At 51.9% G+C, this 20796-nt stretch overlaps 3 protein-coding genes and 1 non-coding gene across 4 annotated transcripts in view; 1 reads left to right on the plus strand and 3 right to left on the minus strand.

Annotated features, from left to right (window-relative positions):
* Window positions 1-20796, minus strand: part of LOC130599465 (C-C motif chemokine 4 homolog) — a 60316-nt gene that overhangs the window by 6372 nt on the left and 33148 nt on the right. The window lies entirely within an intron of this gene.
* Window positions 1974-4233, plus strand: LOC130599468 (C-C motif chemokine 4-like). The gene is made up of 3 exons (XM_057409952.1): window positions 1974-2216; window positions 2769-2880; window positions 4010-4233. Exons 1-3 carry the CDS (start codon window positions 2144-2146, stop codon window positions 4089-4091), a joined length of 267 nt encoding a protein of 88 aa, XP_057265935.1. The 5' UTR covers window positions 1974-2143; the 3' UTR covers window positions 4092-4233.
* On the minus strand, window positions 8321-9732 carry LOC130599467 (C-C motif chemokine 5-like). The gene is made up of 3 exons (XM_057409951.1): window positions 9445-9732; window positions 8842-8953; window positions 8321-8648 (listed from the first exon to the last, which is right to left on the minus strand). Exons 1-3 carry the CDS (start codon window positions 9515-9517, stop codon window positions 8561-8563), a joined length of 273 nt encoding a protein of 90 aa, XP_057265934.1. The 5' UTR covers window positions 9518-9732; the 3' UTR covers window positions 8321-8560.
* TRNAS-UGA (transfer RNA serine (anticodon UGA)) lies at window positions 15845-15926 on the minus strand. The gene has a single exon. It is a non-coding gene; the product is annotated as a tRNA-Ser (tRNA).

Genomic DNA, 20796 nt, shown 5'->3' on the forward strand with positions numbered 1-20796 from the left:
GGTGGCAAAAGACCTTCTTGCCTGAAAAGACCCTCCAAAGCAAAGTGAGACCCTGTCATTTAGTTGCTTTATGGAGGCCTGTGACTGTTAAGGTGACTATGAGTAGTCAGATGCCTCACCAGCCTGGTGAGCCTGTGAAGATGAGATGTCTGGCAAGATGGATGAGGGTAGAGAGGTAAGGGGATGTTGATTGTTTTGACAGTAGTAAGGCTCCCATAGCATCTACATTGGCAAACTGATAAAGTATCACAGAATCCCAGACTGTTTTGAGTGGAAGGGACCTTAAACCTCATCCAGTCCCAACCCCTGCCACGGGCACGGACCCCTTCCACTAGAGCAGCTTGCTCCAAGCCCTTGTGTCCAACCTGGCCTTGAACACTGCCAGGGATGGGGCAGCCACAGCTTCTCTGGGCACCCTGTGCCAGCGCCTCAGCACCCTCACAGGGAAGAGCTTCTGCCTAAGAGCTCATCTCAGTCTCCCCTCTGGCAGGTTCAAGCCATTCCCCTTGGCCTGTCCCTACAGGCCCTTGTCCAAAGCTCCTCTCCAGGTTTCTTGCAGGCTGTGATCCAAGAGTTCTCTGATCCAAGTGCAGATTAGATAAATGGGAGTGAGAGGGGCTGAGAACTGGATGAACAGCTGGGCTTGGAGGGCTGTGATAAATGGTACATAGTCCAGCTGGAGGCTATTTGCCAGTGGGCAGCTCCAGGGATCAGTACTGGGGCCAGTACTCTTTAATATCTAAATGATCTGGATGTTGGGAGAAAGTGCCCCCTCACCAAATTTGCAGGTGATGCAAAGCTGGAAGGAGTGGCTGGCGCACTAGAGGAACATGCTGCTGCCCAGAGGGACCTTGTCAGGCTGGAGAAAAAAAATCATGAAGCTCAACAAAGTCCTGTCCCTGGTGCGGGATGCTCCTATGCACCAGCATGTGTTGGTGCTGACTAGCCGGAAAACAGTTTGACGTAACAGGACCCAGGAGTCCTGGTGGACACCAAATTAGACAGGAGCACAACTTGCCCTTGCCACAGAGAAGGCCAACAGGCTCCTGGGGTGCATTAGGAGCATTGCCAGCACAACAAGGGATGTGATTCTTCCCCTCTGCTCAGCACTGGTGAAGCTGCTCTTAGAGTGCTGGGTCCAGTTCTGGGCTCCCCAGCATAAGAGACATATGGACATATTGGAGAGAGTTCAGCAAAAGGCCACGGAAATTACTAAGGGACAGGAGCATCTCTCCTAGGAGGAAGGCTGTGAGAGCTGGGATTGTTCATCCCAGACAGCAGAGAGCTCCGGGAGATCTCATCAACATGTGTGTGGGAAGCAAAGAGGCAGAGCTCAACTCTTCTCAGTAGCGTGCAATGACAGGACAAGAGGCAACAAGAAATTCTGTTTAAACACCAGAAAAAACTTTATTACTGAACACTGAAACAGTTTGCCCAGAGAGGCTGTGGAGTCCTGCAGATACTCAAAGCCCATTGGGACATGGTCCTGGGCAGCCTTCCCACTAACCCTGCTTGGAGCAGGGGCTGGACTGGCCGATCATCAGGGTGCCTCCAGCCCCAGCTCCTCACTGCTCCTCATTAAGCCCAGCACTGCAGGATGGGTAGGGGCAAAGCGCCTGCAGTCCTGCCACCTCTCAGCTCCATGTGCTGCAGTTTGACAGCCTTTGATAAGCACCCGACACAAAGAGCATGAGCACGTTTCGAAGCCTGCCCCTCTGGGGACATTTTTCCAGAGTTGCATAATCCTAGGCAAGCATTGTGTCTTTCTGCTATAACAGACTCACAGGGAAAAACCCTCCTTCCGATCAGATAAACAGTGCCATGCCACTTGGCACATTTTAGTTTCCTTTTGATTTCACAGAACAGAAAATGAACACTGAGTCAGAGCTCAGCAGACTTGGATCCAATGTGAACCAGATCCCATTCTTTATGATTTTTCTTTTTTTTTTTTTTTTAAACCTGATTCCATTTGTCTGTTTCACTTTCGTGACATCCTTTCTCGTCATCCTGGAATTTCCACTTGGGATTCTGCCAGCTACCTCCAGAACTCCCTAATAAAAAGGGGCTGAATCCAGCTGCTGCAGTCTGAGCCTCATCTGCCAGAGCTTCTGGTCCTGCTCTGAGTGCCCTCACCTAAGGGAAGATGAAGGTCGCTGCAGCTGTTTTTGCTCTTCTCCTCATTGCAGCTTCTTGCTCCCAGACTTTCTCTGGTCCAGGTGAGTCCTGCTTTTTCATTTGTGAAGAACAGATCTGAGGTTTTGGTTTCATTCTCCATGGAGCTCCCCTGGCAGATGACTGGGAATTTTTCAGCATATGTACCAGTCTCCACTCTGCACTGAGCTCAGCTGCATGTAGGAACCCCAGAATTAGAAAATCATCCATCCATCCATCCATCCATCCATCCATCCATCCATCCATCCATCATCATTCCATCCACACATCTGTTCATCCATCTGTTCTGGACTCAGGGTACTGGTTCCTGGTTGTAGTCTGGAGACTTCAGTCTCTGCCCTGGGGCTGGAAGAGGTGGAGAAATGAAGTTCGGAGAAATGAAGTTCTGAGCAATGACTGCATGGGAATCTCCCCCAGTACTCAACAGTACTGTTCCTGGCATTGGACCAGATGATCCCCAATGTCCATTTCAATTTTAATTATTCTCTAATTCCTCACTCCCTTCCCTACCAGGACAGCTCTATGAGCCGATGAGCTGGCTGTTCCTGATGCACAGCCCAGCACATGCTCACATCGTCTCTCCTTGCCTCTTGCAGTTGGATCCGATGTCCCAATCTGCTGCTTTTCCTACACAGCACACAAGCTCCCACATAGGCGCATCCTGCGGTATTACAGCACCAGCACCAGCTGCATGCTGCCAGCCATCGTGTAAGTACCAGTGTTGACTCCTGGGTGTGGAAAAGCCGGGGCAGCGCAGGAACAGTCCCTATGGAGTGTGCGTGTGGGAGTGACCAGGGCAGCTGTGGGCACAGGGGTCTGTAGGAACAGAGCACGGTGAGGGGAACCCCAAGGGGAAAGGGCTTGGACAGTGACTGCCAGGGATGCACAAGGATGTTACTGCAGGAGCTGAGGAGGCAGTGTAGGAAAAGGGATGAAATGGGGGAAATCATAGAATCACAGACTGGCTTGGGTTGGAAGGGACTTTAAATCTCACCTAGTTCCACCCTGCCAGAGGCAGGGACCCCTTCCACTAGAGCAGCTTGCTCCAAGCCCCTGTGTCCAACCTGGCCTTGAACACTGCCAGGGATGGGGCAGCCACAGCTTCTCTGGGCACCCTGTGCCAGCGCCTCAGCACCCTCACAGGGTAGAACTTCTACCTTAAATCACAGTGTAGTGGTTTACATCCAGCTGGCAACCCAGAACCATGCAGATGCTCTCTCACTCCCCCTGCTTCCTCCCCCAGCTCCCTGAGGGATGGGCAGGAGAATGGAAAGAATGTGACTCCCACGGGTTGAGATAAGAGCAGTCCAGTAGCTAAGGTATAACACAAACCACTGCTGCTACCACCAGTAATAATAATGATAAGGGAAATAACAAGGGAAGAGAATACAACCGCTCACCACCTGCCGACTGATACCCAGCACGACCGAGCAGTGATCCCACCCTTCTGGGTAACTGCCCCCAGTTTATATAGTGGGCATGATGTGCTGTGGTATGGAATACCTCTTTGCCTAGTTTGGGTCAGGTGTCCTGCCTCTGCTTCCTCCCGGCTTCCCCTCCTCCCTGGCAGAGCATGAGGCTCAGACTAAACATTACTGAGCAGTAACTAAAACCATCAGTGTTACCACCGAAAGTCAAAACCACAGCACTGCGCCAGATACTAAGAAGGAGAAAAAAATGACTGCTACTGCTGAGCCCAGGACACAGAGACAGCCATTGGTTTCAGCATCAGTTTAGGGCATGTGGGAGAACCTCTTGCAGTGCCCCAAAGCTGGGATCCGGGATCTCCCAGGTGCAAGTTTGAGCTGAGATCTAATGTCTCATCCCTCTTCCACAGGTTCATCACAAAGAAAGGCCACCAGGTCTGTGCCAATCCCAGTCATACCTGGGTTCAAGCTTACCTGAAAAACTTGAACTGAGCAAAGCAAGATGGCAAGCATAGCTGCTGTCATGCAGGAGCTTCATTTTCCTGAGCTCCTGTGATGGAGCAGGACACTGGGGCAACAGAAGCTGCTGAGCCCATGTCACCTGCAGGCTACTACAGGGAACCACTGGAAGGGCACCACAAGACACCTTGTGTTGGGGTGCTGCTGCTTGCCCTTGGCCTGTGTGGGCTAGTTTGCAACCTCATCCATCTGCCCTGACCCCTCTGCCTGTGGCCTGGAATGGGCCGTGGGACTGCACCTCTGTTGTAACATTTTAAGTTATTTAAGAAATTGTCATATTGGATAGGCAGTACTTTCTTCTGTGGGTAATGATGCTATTTATGGGATAGTGGCAGGGAGGGTATTTGAGTGAGGGTGGCTCAGAGTCTCAGCATTGGATGATGAGTGGCCCTGGCTTATATGTATGAAATCATGATTCTGGAGAATAAAGAATTTAGACAAACCCTCTGTTTTTTTCCTTTTATATGCCTCTGTGTGGTGCTCACCAGCAGAGAGACAGAACCTCACCCTAAGCCTGTCTGCGCATTCTATATGGCATGTGATGATGGGAAATGGTTTGAGGCAAAACCATGAAGTTTCCATACTGCAGACACATGAACATCCTCTGACATCTTGTTCCCCACCACATACACCCCAGCCTCCCACATCCTATACAGAATTAGACATGTTTCTATGCACCGATGAGCCTCTTACATACATGAACATGCTGTACACACACCACAGGCATGTCCCATATGCTTGCATCAGTGTTCCCCAGCAAAGAGCCCACAGGCACCCACATACACACTGTCCTGCCCAGCCCAGCAGTGCTGCCAGGAGAGGGGCAGGGACCCCAGCTTTCTTTCTGACCGTCTCGATGGCGGTTGTTCCTGTAAAACAAAGGGAAGGGGTCAGCTATGCTGCAGGAGTAAAACAGCCACAGCAAACCTGCTGCAGACATTCCCAGGACACAGCTTTGCATGGGAACACGAATGGAAGGGAGCAGGTCCAAAGGGTAAAAGCACAGTGCTGAGCACAGCTTTCCCATTGCAAACGTGTTCAGCACTCCTGTGATTCTGCAGATTGAGAAGACATCCCCCAACAGCACGGTCACCTGAAGCTCGCCTGGCCTTGCAGCCATCCTTTTCTCCTCCTAATGCAAACAAAAACCTTTCTCTTATTGCTTCTTTTTTTCCCGGTAGCTATAGATCAGACTTGGCCACACTGAGGCTGGGAAAGCACTTGCATGTTGTCTTGTGATTTCCCTCTAGTCTTGCCTTTTCCAGGATGGAAAGCTGGCTGCAGGCAGGAGGGCTTACAGTGCACCTGATGAGTTTGCCTTCACAGCAAAGGGCAAACCCAGGCCAGGGCCCAGTGCTGTGTCCCAGGAGGTGATGCAGGTGAAGGGCCACCACGTGGAGAACCCCTGTTCCACGGAGATGGCTCTGCTGGGAGGGTGCTTTGGGAAGACACACTGACAACCCTGCAGGGTCCCAGCAGAAAAGGTCAGGTCATGCCCAAGCAGGGACAAGATGGGTCAGCGTACCTGGAAACATCTTGTACTGCTCCGTGGCCGGGGCTTACCATCCTGGGGCAGAGACTGAGACCTGCAGAGAGCCGTATCCTGAGCGGGCTTCTCCACTGTGCTGTGAAACACGGGAGCAGCCACTGCTGCTGCGTGGTGGGGTGGGTGGGCAGGAGGTGCTGCCCACGGGTGGACAGCAGGGAGCCCAGGAACAGGGTGCAGGGGGTCTCCTCTACCCCAAGAACGTCCCATTCTCTCCATGCCTGCTGCGCACTCCGTTGCTGTTTGGGCTGAGAAACCCAGTTTGATGCTGAGGAGGAACTGCAGGAACTGAAAACAGTCCCTGATCTGGGGTTCCGTGCACTGCGAGGGGACTGGGACGGGTGTCATGGTGGATGGGAGCGCTGCAGGGGTCTGAGGCGTGTCTGAGTCCCCAGGTGCAGGGACAGCCCGGAGAAGCTGGAACACTCAGCACTGCTGCTGGCTCTTCGGGCAGTCCCTGGCCAGGAGCCCAGGCACACGTGGGAATTTTCTTCTCCAGCCTTTCTGGTTTCAGTTTCCATCCTGAAGCTCCGGGATCAGCAGCCAAGCCAGCCTGCCCTAGAGGCCCTGCTCCCCCTGTCCCAGACCCACCTCCCCTGGCATAAGCCCACCAGTGCTTCCTTTTGGAACCAACCCTGGGACTTGTTGGGGTGTTATCTGGGATTGGCCATCACCCTGTCCTGGCAGGGAGAGATGCTTTCCAGGTGTTAGGAGGTGGTTGGGAAGGACCTGCCCATGCTGAAGCTGGGATGGGAGCAGAGGGAGGAGGAGAGGCTGCAGCTGCCCCAGCCCAGCTGAGGAAATGCTCCCAGGCGAGGTGCTTGGTGCACAGCAGAGAAATACCCAGGAGGTGCCTGCCCCAGGAGACACCAACCACATGCTCTGCAGTGGCCGCTTGGGTCTGCGGTCCTTGGTCCTTCTCCCTGCCTGCCGGAGCCAGCAGCAAGTTGAGGCAGAGCCAGGATTCTGACCCAGGGCCCGTCTCTGGTTTCCCAGAGCTTGGCCAGCTCCCTTCACACAAGACAACGGTCAAAAAAGGATATTCCCCAGCCTTGTAGTGACCACAAAGGTTTCCTGGTCCTCCCCACTTCCGAGCTTCGCCACCAGGAAGAAACACCAGGTCTGTGCTGACCCTGATGCCATCTGGGTGAAGGCATTTGTGAACGTTCTGGGGATACTGAGATGGCCACCCCCACCTGGTCCCCAGTGCTCCAGCTCTGGCCCCCAGCACATTCTGCTCCTCTTGCAAAGGAATGATTTTGGTGTCGTGAACTGCTCACTTCTCTCTTTACAGTCCTGTGGCCCCAAGGAACGCCAGCCCCATCAGCCCGCCTCACCCAGCTTGACCCCTCGATGACAAGCTTGTGCCTCAGTTTCCCAGTTGCAAGTGAGGGATAGCAATGCTTAAAGGCTTTCTGAGAAGTGCTCAAGCAGCCACTGTATGAAAGCAAGCCAACATGAGTACTGCTTGATTATTCTCATGTTTGGGAAGACCTGGCTGATTTTATATCCCTTCCCTGCTTCCCCTGAGGTCCAGGCTATATCCCGTGGTCCCTCTTGTCTCCTGCTCTGCCAGAGCTGCTTTGCAGGGTTGCAAACCAGAACCTTGTACCTCTTTTCTCCTGCTGAGCTACCTGCCCAGCCTGCAGAGCAGTTAGGCTCCTTTGAGAGCTACTTCGGGGTATTTCAGGTGTGCCGTTAATTGGTGATTGTCACCCTTTTAAAAGCAAGCCATAGGCTGATAAAGTGCTTTTGGTTTTGCAGTGCAAAAGATCTTTTATGCTTTTTCAAACCAAATTTGGGTTTCCTTCCCAAACCAGCTGAAGAACAGCAGATCATTGGTGCCTGTCTTTTTCAGCAAAACACTGACAAGAGTGTACCCAGAGCTGGGCACAGCTCAGGCTGCATCCCCAGAAGAGCCTGTGCTGGGTATGTGGTTCTGGCTCTCCTTTGAGCAGCGATGCTGCTGTATCCCCACCCTCTGACTTCCAGACATCCCCTTGCCAAATTCACAGTGGCAAATCCAGTGAGTCCAGCTCCACCAGCCCCTGGTCTTGGCTGCTGATAATATGGGGGGGGGGGGGGGGGGGGGGAAGGGCTGGGGGAGAGTTCTGGGTCCGCAGGAGCATGGAGGCTGGGAGGCAACAGCCCCGGAGGTGCTGGTGTGGTGCTGGGGCTGCTGCTGCTGCTGTGGTGCTGGGAGCAGAGATGTGGTGCAGAAGGGAAAGTTTTCAGGGATAAGGTGGCTGAGGTTTTGCCTCTCTCAAAATGGTTGTAGTGGGGTCCTATTACCCCTTTTCCCCAGGCAGGAGGGGATCATCATCTTCCAGAGCTGACACACAGAGAGAAAAACATCTTTATTCTTTGGCACCAGCAGGAGACATTTTGAAATGAGGCTGAACAATGTGGTTCCACAATAAGCATCCTGTAAGTAACAAGCATACCATTTCCTCTGCCAGGGAGACAGATCTTGCTCACAGCATCTACCCTACCATAGCAAAGTTCAGCCAGCTGACTTGAAAGTCAGCCTAGGTTTACATGACAGCACTCACACTTACTTTCAACTGACCACTTCCCACAGATAGCTCTAGGGATAAACCCCCCTTCCATTCTAGCAGTGGAGGCATGAGGAAGAGACAGTTTAACCACATTACACAGCAGGCTATGCAAGATGGGTCTGCAAGGCCAGAAGGTCGCCAGCATCACAGCTGCCCATAAGGGTGTCTAAATTATTATGGGTAAATGGCACCTTTGCAAGACAGGAGGAACTTAAGGGGCCCCAAGATGGCTCCACAGGTCCTGGTATTCAGCAGCAGCATTTCTAGGTCTGTGCCAAGACTCTGCTGGATTGGGTTGCAGGACTTCTTCGAGGCAGAGACCTCTCAGCTCCCAGCGCTCACTGCAGCTCCAGGGTGTCCACATATTCCTTCACCCACCTGGCATCAGGGTTAGCACAGACCTCCCGGTCCTTCCTGGTGACGAACCTGTCAGGTGAAGCAGGGAAGTTTTATAGCCCTGGAGGGGTAATGGGACAAGAGGGCCTTGGGTCACCCCCTTCCCTTACTCCAGGTATGGTTCCTCACATCACTGTGACCTAGGCACCACTGGATCTGAAGCAAAGATCCCAAAGGCTGGCAGAACCTTTTCCCAGAGCCCAGAGCAGGAGCTGGTACGTACACGACTGCTGGCTGTGAGCACTTGCTGCTGGTGTAGAAATAATCCTTCACATGACTCTGGGGCAGCTTTCGTGAGGTGTAGCTGAAGCAGCACACAGTTGTGTCAGCCCCAACTGGAAGAGATCAGGAAAGCCAGCATGAGTCTCCCACTTAATAAACTGCACGTCCACCAGCTGAGAGCATGGGCAGCAGTCCCCTTAAATCAGCTCTGGAGCCCACTTCCTTTCTTGTTTCCTCAGAAAGCCAGCAAAGAACTGCTGTGAACACCAAAGCTTAATTAAAGTAATTGCTAGGATTGTGTGTAAAATGCCTTGCACTCACTTCCAATGATAAAAATCCTTTCAGTCCCCCTGGGACCACTCATAAAGCCCGACAACAAAATCAGGGGAGATGAAACCTGAAAACTTCAACACTTAGTAGTAAAATTCATCCCTAAGATAAAAGGATGTTAGAAAGGAGGACAAGCCCCAGGAGAGCAGGAGAAACTATTCACACAGGTTTCCAGCCTCTGCAGCTAACTTTTTCCAGTTCTGCTTCGAAATTACTGCCAGCCATAGCAAAAACCCACCCCAAGAGAGCAGAAGGAGATGCTGCAGGTACTCACTTGGAGCAGGAGAGGCCTGAGAAAAGAGAGAAGCAACGAGGATGATGGAGAGGCTCACTGCAGAGATGTTCATTATGGACACAGATGAGCTGCAAGGGCAGATACAGGACCAGAAAGATTCCCCCTGTATTTGATGTGAGGTGCTGGCTCAGTCCCTGCTTTTCATATAGTGACAGTGGCCAGCTCCATCAGTCAGATTTCAAGACAAGCACTTGGAATTTCCAAAGCATAAAAGAGCTGATGTCATGGCACCTTTGCCTCAAAAATGCAGAAAAAAAAAAGGAAGCAGCAAGTCTAGGATATGCAAAAATAGCCTTTGTGTGAGGTGAGCTAAGCCTGAGCTAACTGGCACCCCCAAGAAGGCTGCCCTGACCGTGACAGGATATGAAACCACATTTGAGCAGCAGGGTCAGGCTAGATTCACCAACACGACAGCAGAACCCATCAAACTCATCTTAGCATCCTCCCTGAAGCATCAGGAGGACCTCAACTCGGCCTCCTTTTGGAGGACCCAGGCCTTGAGCACAAAGGTGCTCAGACCCTTGAAATGACCTGGGGACAGTGCAGGTCCAGCTGGGCAGTCTGCTCCCGTAGTGGGTCTGCAACATGTATGAGGTGGATTCAGGGGGTCAGTGCAGGCAGCATGGGCAGCAGGCATGCTTGGAGCAGTGGTGCCTGTGCAGGCAGAAAGGGTGACTGTCACCCCAGAGACTGGTTGTAGATCTGGATTGGCAGTCTTGGCACCATAAACAAAAAATCCTGAATGCTATGCTTCCGGTATGCAGCTCAGGACCTCCAAACCCCTTCTAACACACCTCAGGATCAGTCAGGGAGTGCTTGCCTGCGAAGCCTGACTCAGTGGTCTGACTCTACAAATACTATCTCCTCCCAGGGATGTGGGGCAAATGCAAGTGTCCATGTGGATTTGGCTCAAGGTGGATGCAGAAAGCAGGACAGAAGTTCCCCTGACTGTGGAAGGGAGAGGAACCAGGTCTTGTGCAAACAGATATCCCCATCGCCCTATGCACACCAGACATCGCCCCATGCACTGCCCCTGCCATGAGGTGATGTGCTCCCCGGGATGCCCCAGAGAGCTTTTCCCCTTTCACCATCTCCCTCTCTTCTGCAACAGGCACCAAATTTGCCAGCTCACAGCTTGTGGTTTCTCGTGAACTGCTGTTCACAAGACACCATGAGTTCATCTTCCCATAGCCTCAGCAATGAAGAGGGACCGCAGGGCAGTGTCTGGGTGTACTGGGGCTTCCTCCCCACAGTATCCCCTTCACTGCACTGTCTGCAGTGGAGGGTCCCCATGGGCTGGGCCAGGGACTGTGCTGGGGTAGGCAAGAGTCCATGGCTCCAAGTTGCCTGACTGGGTTTAAACCACGACACCCATCTCATCCTCCTAGGAGCCATCTTCATGGGGCTGGGGGTGTCCTGGGGACTCTGAGGACTCCTGCCTTCAAAAGTGCGTGAAGGACCTGGAGGGAGCCCCTGCAGTCCTGATCCAGCTCTGGGGCAGCAGCACAGGAGGGGCGTGGAGCTGTTGGAGTGAGTTCAGAGGAGGCCATGGAGATGCTGTGAGGGCTGGAGCAGCTCTGCTCTGGAGCCAGGCTGAGAGAGCTGGGCTGGGTCAGCCTGGAGAAGAGAAGGTTCCTCAAGGGGAGACCTTAGAGCAGCTCCAGTGCCTGAAGGGGCTGCAGGAAACCTGGAGAGGGGCTTTGGACAAGGGCCTGTAGGGACAGGCCAAGGGGAATGGCTTTAACCTGGCAGAGGGGAGACTGAGATGAGCTCTTAGGCAGAAGCTCTTCCCTGTGAGGGTGCTGAGGCGCTGGCACAGGGTGCCCAGAGAAGCTGTGGCTGCCCCATCCCTGGCAGTGTTCAAGGCCAGGTTGGACACAGGGGCTTGGAGCAAGCTGCTCTAGTGGAAGGTGTCCCTGTCCATGGCAGGGGATTGGAACTGGGTGAGCTTTAAGGTCCCCTCCAACCCAAACCAATCTGTGACCCTAGGATTCTGTGACTGTCACAGACATGCAGCGGTGGCATTTTGGAGCAGCACAGTAGCATGCTAGCAGGTACTCAGGCTCTGCAAAGAACAAAAATCTCAGCTGGAATTTGCCAAGAGACTGTTTGCTGGTACTGCTATATTGCATGAATTCCAGTATTGCAATTAGGCTATTGTTTGCCTGATTTGTGTATGTATTTCTCATGCCCCAGATCCATGTAGGGGTGCAAAGGAAGGTGATGTGTCTCAGACTCGTCTCCTCACTACAATAACTACTGCATTTTGTATTGAGCCTTGACCTGTCCCTGGTTTTGGAGATTCCTTTTGGGCAAGTGCCCACCGCCTGCCTCAACGCATGGCCCCACGCACTCCTGGGGTCCAACAGGCAGCTCCTGGGCTGCATCACTTCCCTGCTGCACTTGGTGGGTGGCAGTTACTCATGTCCCTTTCCTCTGCAGTCACAGGTGGAGACTGTCCTGCTGTGTGACCTGTTTTGGCGTGCCCAGACCTGCTGGTAGAGGAAGGAACTTACTGTATGTGACAAGCTAACTGATAGGGCCAGATAGCGATCTAAGAAACCACAGAGAGACACTGAGGCTCCCTCAGCCGCAAGGCTGCCAGAGCTCACACCCCATTACAGCTTGTAAAGGCAACCGAAACCATGACATCTGCATATCTTCTGAAAGCACAGGGTGGCTGTGCCTCAGCCCAGCACAGCTCCTCTTCATCCACCTCAAGTGCCCAAGGGGTGGCATAATGGGAAGGTGTCCCTGCCCGTGGCTGGGGAGCTGGAAACAGATGATCTTTAAGGTCTCCTCCAACCTTAGTTGTTCTGTAATTTTATGATAATCCCATGTGACTATTGCATGGCCCAGCCTTGACCCTCACTCGGGGGTTTGGCCCTGTGCAGGTTTTTGGAGCTATATTCTGCAGCCCTGACCATCACAGCAGATGCCAGAGTGTAGAAAGACGGCAGACCATTCATCATGTCTCCGCCCTTGCTCTGGGCCAGCTTTAGGGGAGGGTGACACTCCTCCCTCCTCTTCTTGCCCTACTCTGCACTTCTCCAAAGCTACCCACTGCCTCCCTTTGACCTCTCCTGCTCCCTGCAGTGTAGGTCCTCAGGGAAAAGGTGGTGGCAAAGCCAGTGACAGCTATCCACCAGGCATTGCAGAGGAACCTGGGCAGAGATCGGGGCACCATGGGGACAGAGGACCTGTATGCCCACTGCATCCCCAGGCCATGTCGTAGAAGGGCTGCGGGGGTCCTTAGGGACCGTGCTGAGATTTGGCCTCAGGTGGAGGGAGGAGCTGCCCTGGCCGTTTCAGAGAGCTGCATGGTTCAAGGCAAGCCGCAGGGAGGTTTCTCCGCTGTCCATTTACTTCCCCTCCCAAACACACCAGAGCATTCAAGGAGCACCGGGCCCTCTGCCGTCTTCTGTGGGAAATGTTCGGGAGCCCTTTCTTGCATCTGCATCGCAGTCACAGCTCGTCCGTCCTTTCAGGAGCCCTGCCGTGCCTTCTCCTGCCTTACCCCCAGGGTGTCACCCTCTGTGCCAGCGCTCATTGCCCCCGGTTTGAACCCCGCTGTGCTGGGTACTGCAGGGACAGGGGACAGTTGTCCTGTTACCTTGAGCCCTGCGCTGTCCCCTGGGGTCTGTGCCCTGTCGTGCTGCCCATGCTGGCAGCAACCACCTGGGGAGTGGGGGGCCCATTTCAAGCCCTCTCCATTTTCCTGTTCAGCAGGAAACCTCTTTTCTAGGAGGTGAGTTGCTGTGGTTAAACCCAGCCAGCAACTAAATGCCACTTTCTCACTCCCTCTGCCGCCTCGGAGGGATGGGGAGGAGAATCAGAAGAATGTAAAACCCACGAGTTGAGATAAGAACAGTTTAATAATTAGAATTAAGTATAATATAATACTACTACTAATAAAAAGGAAAATAACAAGGACATACATATAAAACTAAAGGAAGGGAAGAAAAGAACCGAATTGCTCGCCACCTGCTGACCGATGACCAGCCTGTCCCGGAGCAGCAATCGGTCCCTTCTGGATAACTCCCCCTCGTTTCTACCCTGGACGTGACGTGCTGTGGCACTGAATATGCCTTTGGCTAGTTCGGATCAGGTGTCCTGTTTCTGCTCTCTCTTGGCTCCTTGTGCCCCTCCTCACTGGCAGAGCATGAGAGACAAAAAAGCCCTTGGTTAGGGGGAAGCTCTGCCTGTAGGAATGAGACCTGAGGCCATGAGCTATGTGGTGAAGGGATTAATGAGGCTGCAACCCCCTGATGGGATGATGGGGGAGATGGGCTGCTCAGTGGGGTGGATTTTAGCGCTAATGCAGTTAGTGACTGTATCAAGGGCAATTCGAGTCTGTGTTTCTGTCGCTTCAGCAAACAGCGCTATTCGTGAATCCGGAATCGTGACAGTTCTCAATGATCGTGGCCCGTGGTAATCAGAGATGCAGCCGAGCCGCCCCCAGCCCCCCTGATCTCGGAGCACTGCAGGGATCCCAGCAGGGATTTTGTGCCAATTTTCTATGCTCTTAATGCAACACTACCGAACAAATACTGAAACATTGGTGTGTCACCAACATTATTCTCACGCTAAAGCCAAAACACAGCACTGCACCAGTTATTAGGAAGAAAATGGACTCTATCCCAGCTGAAGCCAGGAAATGAGTGCAGGTGGTGGAGGAGAAGTCTGGTTTTGGTTTTGCCCCATTCCATTCTGACTTTATTTCTTCTTTTCCTTTTTCTTTTTTTCTTTTTCTTTTTCTTTTTCTTTTTTTTTCTTTTTCTTTTTCTTTTTCTTTTTCTTTTCTTTTTTTTTTCTTTTTCTTTTTCTTTTTCTTTTTTCTTTTCTTTTTCTTTTCTTTTTCTTTTTCTTTTTCTTTTTCCTTTTCCTTTTCTTTTCTTTTTCTTTTTCTTTTTCAAGTGAAGTGTATTCTCAAGTCTTATTTTCTTAAGTGAAATGTATGGGGCTAAGGAAGCAGGCTGTGTGTAGTCTGCAGGACAGGGATGAAGGATCACCAGCAGCGCAGCTGCAGGATGTCCAGGCAATGCTGCTGCCCATGACCTCCATCAGCACAGCTCCCCAGGCACTGCCTAATGAGAGCCCGCGTCCTTCTGTGGGGTAAATGAAGGCAAAAGCTCCTTCTGCTCCCTCTGTGAGCCAGGGTCACCTACTCTTTGCAGCTCCAGATGAAGTTTCAGACGATGGTACCAGCCAGCTGTTTTCCCCTAGAAAAACAGGATGCAAACATTGCTGTAAAACCAGCAGCAAAGGGGACTCCAGACACACTCCCTCTGTCAGCATGAGGGCTCAGACTTCTGTTTCCCCAGAACAGAGAAGACTCTGCTGACAACAACCAGCTTGCACTGACACTCTTCTGTTTCTCCTGAGGTCACTACAGGAAAACCCTGGCTGTGCACTGGGAGTCAGGGTTGCTGTGTCCATGAAGCTGGGTCACCTGTGGCCAGTGGGCTGTCTGCCATGCAAGCCTGGCAGTGGGGTCCATGCTCTATCATCAACAGGACTGAACCTCCCTCGTAAATCCTCACAGGACTGTAAAATCTTTTCTTGAACCATTGGCTATCATTGCCTTCCCCAAACCTGCCTCTCGAGGTTATCAGAGATCTGGCATAGCCACCTCCTGCTCCCCAGGCCTGGCAGAGGTGGGGTTCTCTTGCACAGAGGGTCTTCCCAGTGCCATAGCTCTCAGAAAGGAGCAGGCATCCCTGCAAAGTCCCCCAGGAAGGCTGTGACATCTACCCCATCTGGTCCTCTCCTTGGGCTGTGGGGCCCAAGGGTCTCTGTCCCTTCAGGGCTTGGCTGGTGGCCACTGATGGATCTGCCACAGTCACCACCTCGTCCCTGGTGGTCAGGATTCGGCACTCTTACTCCTGTGGCCTTAGTTCAATTCCCAGCTGAGAAAGGGGCTTCTGCAGCAACTGCACGTCCCAAAGTTTTCTTGGGTGGCTGCACTGCCCTTGAGTGTTCCCTAGGGATCAGCGCAGCGTTCAGGAGCACCCACATGTATTCATGGAGCTGGGGCAGGGTTGGATGAATTTGGGGGTGGCAGCAGCCTCCTGTCCCCCCACTGGCATCAGGCTGCACCCCCAGCAGAAAAATAGCACTGGTGGAGGGCAGCCACAAGCCTGTGATTGACTATAGGGTAACACGGCTGTAGAGATCAGGGTGACCAGCTGAGTGGTGTGGACATGCTATCGCAGGATTTCTTCTTGAGATACATAGAGGTGCAGGGCTGCGGCCCCTCTCCTAAACAGTAATAGTTCCCTGCGAGATGAGGGACAGGGTGGGATTGCAGGACCCCTTGATGAGGGGTGACAGGTCTGTGCCTGTCCCCCTGAGAGCAAGGGCTGCCTGTAAAAGCTCCCACTGTGAGCAGGATTTGAACCTGCACAGGAAAACCCCATTGGATTTCAAGTCCAACACCTTCACTGCTCGGCCATCACAGCACCTTGCACTGGAGGGCTCCTCAGCAGCACAGGGCTCTTGCCTTGCCTCACGGGATGGAGCAGGACCTGATTCCACCCTGGACATGGGTTCTGTCATCCTGGCCCCCACACACGCCCAGCACAGGTACCACTGTTACTGCCAGCACTGGCCCTGCACAGAGCTAAGGTGATGTGGAGATCAGCATCCCAGCAGTGCTGGGAAAGGGAACCAGGCACCAGTCACAGCATCCGTGGTGGTGTCATGGGGGATGGGCATGGTGGGACATCTACGTCCCGTCTTGTCTCCTTGCATCCAACAGGAAACTCATCCCAAGATGACCATCCCCAACCTCCTTTTCCAGACTGGGAACATCCCAGCCTCCTCCACTCCCCTCTCCCCCCAGTAACCGCCTCTGTAAAAACAGGTCCAGACCTGGCTGATGGAGGCAGTCTGACACACAGAGCAGGCAATGTTTTGTCCTGCGGCTGTCAGGATGATGTTACAGACTGGTGTGGTTTTCACCAGGTTGCTCCCTGCATTTCAGATTTTGGAAGAGGGGATTTAGAGACAGGAATTAAAGCTGACTGTCAAGAGGAAATCTTTGCTGAGCGAGGTCTGGTAGTGACCTTGGCCCCTCTTTGAAGCAGAAATACCCTGTTTGGAGGATGGTCTGGAAGCCTGTCCTTGGTTTGGTGCTGGAGCTGGTTCTGGGAACCCATCCTGAAATATCCCAAGCCCTCTCACTGTGTTCCTAGAGTTATGCCCAAAAGCTGTGCAAGTGCTTCACTATGTCACTGGCACCTCACACCTCTCCCACAGGGACTTACCTGCAGGGAGCTGTTTGGATGGAAACCTCCCAGTGTAGGAGCTGCTCTCCTGTGCTCAGCTCCCAGCCACAAGGAGGGTCTGCATCACCTCACTGCCTGGCCTTTGCCTTGCTGCGGTTTGGTTTCCCTCCTCCACTGGCCAGAGTGGACCAGAGTCCTGACACTGAGGTAGGCTTGGCACAGTCCCACAGGCATGGATGGTACCCAGGCGTGCGTGTCCACTGCTCAGATGCATTGATGTGTTGGAAAGCAGGTGCTCAGACCAGCTCCAACGCTGGACACATGAGATATTGGTATTCTGTTGCAGCCCTGCAGCTTTTGAAAAGAGACGATGACCTCCAGGTCTCATCCCTGGCAGGTCAGACCAGCTGCATCATGAGCTGTATAAGGATGCGGCCAAGACGGCGGTGGAGCCTGTGGGCGCTGTGCTGCTGTCCCTGACAAGCCAGGCAGAAGTGAAGCTCTGTTCCAGAAAATGGTTTGTTTGGGTTAAAGCTTGAACCACAAGCCGAAGGACACGGTGTACTGCACATGGAGCACGGAAAGGGCCGGCTGCCAGCCCTTCCTTGCAGCAGGATTCCTGCAGCATAGTGTGGTCTGAGCGGAACCTCTGCACTGCTGCTTTCATCCTGGAGCCAGTGGCTTGGAAGTGCCCATGGGCTGCCTGTTGCTGTTGCCCCCCACTGGAGTTGGGTTCCGGGAGGCTTTGCAAAGGGAGGACCCAATGCACCTGCTGCTCAGGAGGGGCTGCAGATGGTGCCAGGCCCCGACCCTCAGTGGCAGCTGAGGTCTCCTTCTAGACCTGCCAACCCTATCTCCAGAGGAGCCATCTCCCACTCTCCAGCCTGAGCATGGGGTCACAGTCTGAAAGAAAAGTGGAAGGGATGGAAGAAGGGTTTTATTAAAAGATGGGTCAGGAAGATGTTTGGTTCATGAGGAAGAGCTGAAAATTTTGGAGATATTTAGATTCATGGAGAGGAGATGGTGTTTGCTCTGTGGGAAGGGGAATAGTGAGAGTTATCTATAAGGAAGAGGTATGCTAGGTGCTGATCAGGACAAGAGTCATGTTTTAGCCTTCCAAGCTGAGGTTTTAGCCTTTCTAGTACTACCACTGTGCTAGAAAGCCAAAGACCTTCCACAGCTTTCCTGCCCTGGGAACTATACCTACTGTTTGGGACAGAGTTATGTCTGAACACTCTGCCCTGCTGAGTCATTTTGAGCTGGCATAGTCCCAGTGACGATAGGGACTGCCAAGAGTGCTGCAAGCAGCAGGAGTTCCATAGATGGTCACTCATGGGTGTCTTTTCTGGGCAAAGGCATGAAGCAGTCTGTACTCACTGATGGCACTGCCCAGTCTGTTGGGCTCACTTATTTCTCCATGGTGGGCTATGAGGTACTCTCCATGGCTGAAGGAGGGCTGCGCTAAGAAGGCTTCATAGCCTTGGGTGTCGATGAGCTGTGAGCTTTTAAAGGACTTCAAAGACAGGTAATAATCTCACTCCTTGGCATCATGCAACTGGAGAAACTCCTAGTGTGAAGCTAGAAAGCCCTGTGTTGCCATCTCCCTAGCATCCCTTGCTGTTGCTGTCACTCCCACACAAACACTGTCCCACTGAGAGAAGTTAGGAGTGAGCTAACCATGCCGTGGTCATAGGGCCCTCAAGCACATGCGCAGCTACTGCAAGATGGGTATCAGCTCCAGGTGTGGAATAGAGGGCTTGTTCTCAGCAAACTTCACGAGTCCCTGGCTGGAGAGCTAGACTCTCCTGGTGAGCCAGTTCCCCTCCTCCAGAGGTGCTGGCTGATAGGGGTGGACTGGTTGAACCATGGGCAGAAGGGAAGTGCCCTATGTGGAAGAGATTCAGTGGGTGGCAGAGATACAGCAGGTGTGAGAGCTACAGCTCTACAGAATGATGAAGTAAAGAGGAAATAATCTCTTAGCCCAGAACTTCTCAGTTTTTCATGTGCTGTCAACCCACATTGCTGCTCTGGCATTGGCCCCTCATGTATTCTGCAGATACCAGTAGCAAGCGTGTTTCCAGACCCTGGATGTACCTTTGAGTCTGTAAGTGCTATTCCAGAAAGCTGGACTAGGAGCTGTGCAGAGTGTTCACATCACCAGCTTTCCCCTGGGCATCATCTTCTGAAACTTCTCTTCTGTCCAAAGGCTGTATTTGGCCTTGAGCACAGAACAAGATGGCCTTCTTCATAAAGAGATAGTTAGACTTCAAGTTGGAAGAACTGGTTTTATTAAATATCATCCCTGAGCTGCTGGGAATTTTTGCTCTTCTACTGCCCCTACAATGTCTGTACTTCTAAACTATTATTTCTTACTTTTTTTTCCTGTTTTATCCTGCTCACTCCATCCCTTTACAAGCTCTGCCCTGCATCTGTTGGAGCAGAAGACACACTGTTCTGTAAACCTGCAGTGGTTCTTTCATGCCACTGTGCCCCTGGTAAGGACAGGCTTGGCTTGCACAGGCTGTTGCCTCTCAGGATTATGTAAATAATCCACATTTTTACACATAGGAAAAATATGCCAGGAAGGAACTTTGTATATTTGAAGTTGTACCTAAAATAAGTCCTTAATCACTGTTAGCCTTGAGATATTGTGGTTCACACCTGTATTTTACTAGCATCAATGTATCTGTGTCATGAAAATGAATGCTGAAGAAGCTTGCGGGAAAATCAAAGCTCTGTCAAACAGGGAATGCTGCTTTTTGCCATTAGGACGGGAGATAAGGAGCATAATAATCTATGCGTTGTTACAGGTACACTAGAGTTTACGTGTGTGAAGATCTGCAGCCTGAACAGTAATACCAAGAAGTAATGTTAGTAATACCAAGAGCCTGAAGGAGAAGAAATACGCAGCTTCTAAACACTCAAGACAAAGAGGAGATCTGATGGAGGAATCTGCTGCTTGGTTGGCAGCTATCATGTACACTTTGTTGAATGAACATCAGCCTTGGTGGGCAGGATACCCGGTTTCTCTTGAAGCTCCAAAGATTGCACAAGGATACCATAAACCCTAGCTAGAGGTGATGTAAGACAGCCTGCCTGTGCACACGTGCAAGCCCTGCGTGCCGCACTTATACCCAGACACAAGCAACTGGTAGGATACATTTAATGTTAATGCAAAGTCTGCATGGCCGCTGACTCCACTCTTGGGAGCAGCATTGGGCCACCTGTAAGTGGCAGCACAACCCCTCAAGGGTAGGTGCCGTACCTGTACCAAGGGCAAATGGGGATTACCAGGCTGTCACTGAGACACTAAAGCAATTGCAGTGATGTGTCACAAAGACAAAAGAAATAGCAAAACCATGCTTCAGTTACCTGGACTTCAGCTTAGGTACATTTTGTAGGCAGAAACCTGGATGGACAAGGTTGGGCACTTGCCAGGGTGAGCAGAGCCCCTCTGATACTAGGCTCAGCTTCTGCATTGGGGTTGGAATTTCTCCTGCAGGGAGAAATATTGGCATTGTATTTTCAGCTTCTGAAAATGTGACCTTCACAAATGTTCAGGTTTTTTTCTTTTTTTTTGGTGATAAAATTGAAAACCAGACATGTTTGTTAGCAGTTTGCTTTCTCTTATTTTCTTTTTATTTATTTTGGCTTAATAAAAACTGTGAAAATATTTAAACAGTAGGAAGGATTGGCTGCCTAATTCTGTGAGATTTACATGGCTGGTTGCCAGTAAGAATTCAGCATTGTCTTTTGTGATCAGCCTGACTGATGTTCTAAGAACTGAATTATTTCCACTACCTTCCCATCTGTCCATTGAAGTGCAGCTCTTTTCCCTGCTGTATAACTGCGGGAATCCATGCTGAAGGGCTTGACTGGGCCAACGCATTGTTCCTTTCTAGACATTTCAGGATGTAATCTCCCACTTTGCACTTCAGACCCGTTCTTATTTGCACAGGTATAACTTTGTGATTGTCCATATTACTATGCATTGAATTTTACTGGAGACGGCTAGAGCTTGCTCTGCGCAGCTGTCTTGTTCTTTGTCCAGTCTTTCCATTCCAGAATGATTAGCATTTGATTAAAATGCATTTCACTGATG

Source organism: Pezoporus wallicus, unplaced genomic scaffold (genome assembly GCF_028554395.1).
Source record: "Pezoporus wallicus isolate ANWC-B61680 ecotype Strahan unplaced genomic scaffold, APGP_CSIRO_Pwel_v1 contig_10012, whole genome shotgun sequence".
Taxonomy (NCBI): Eukaryota; Metazoa; Chordata; class Aves; order Psittaciformes; family Psittacidae; genus Pezoporus; species Pezoporus wallicus.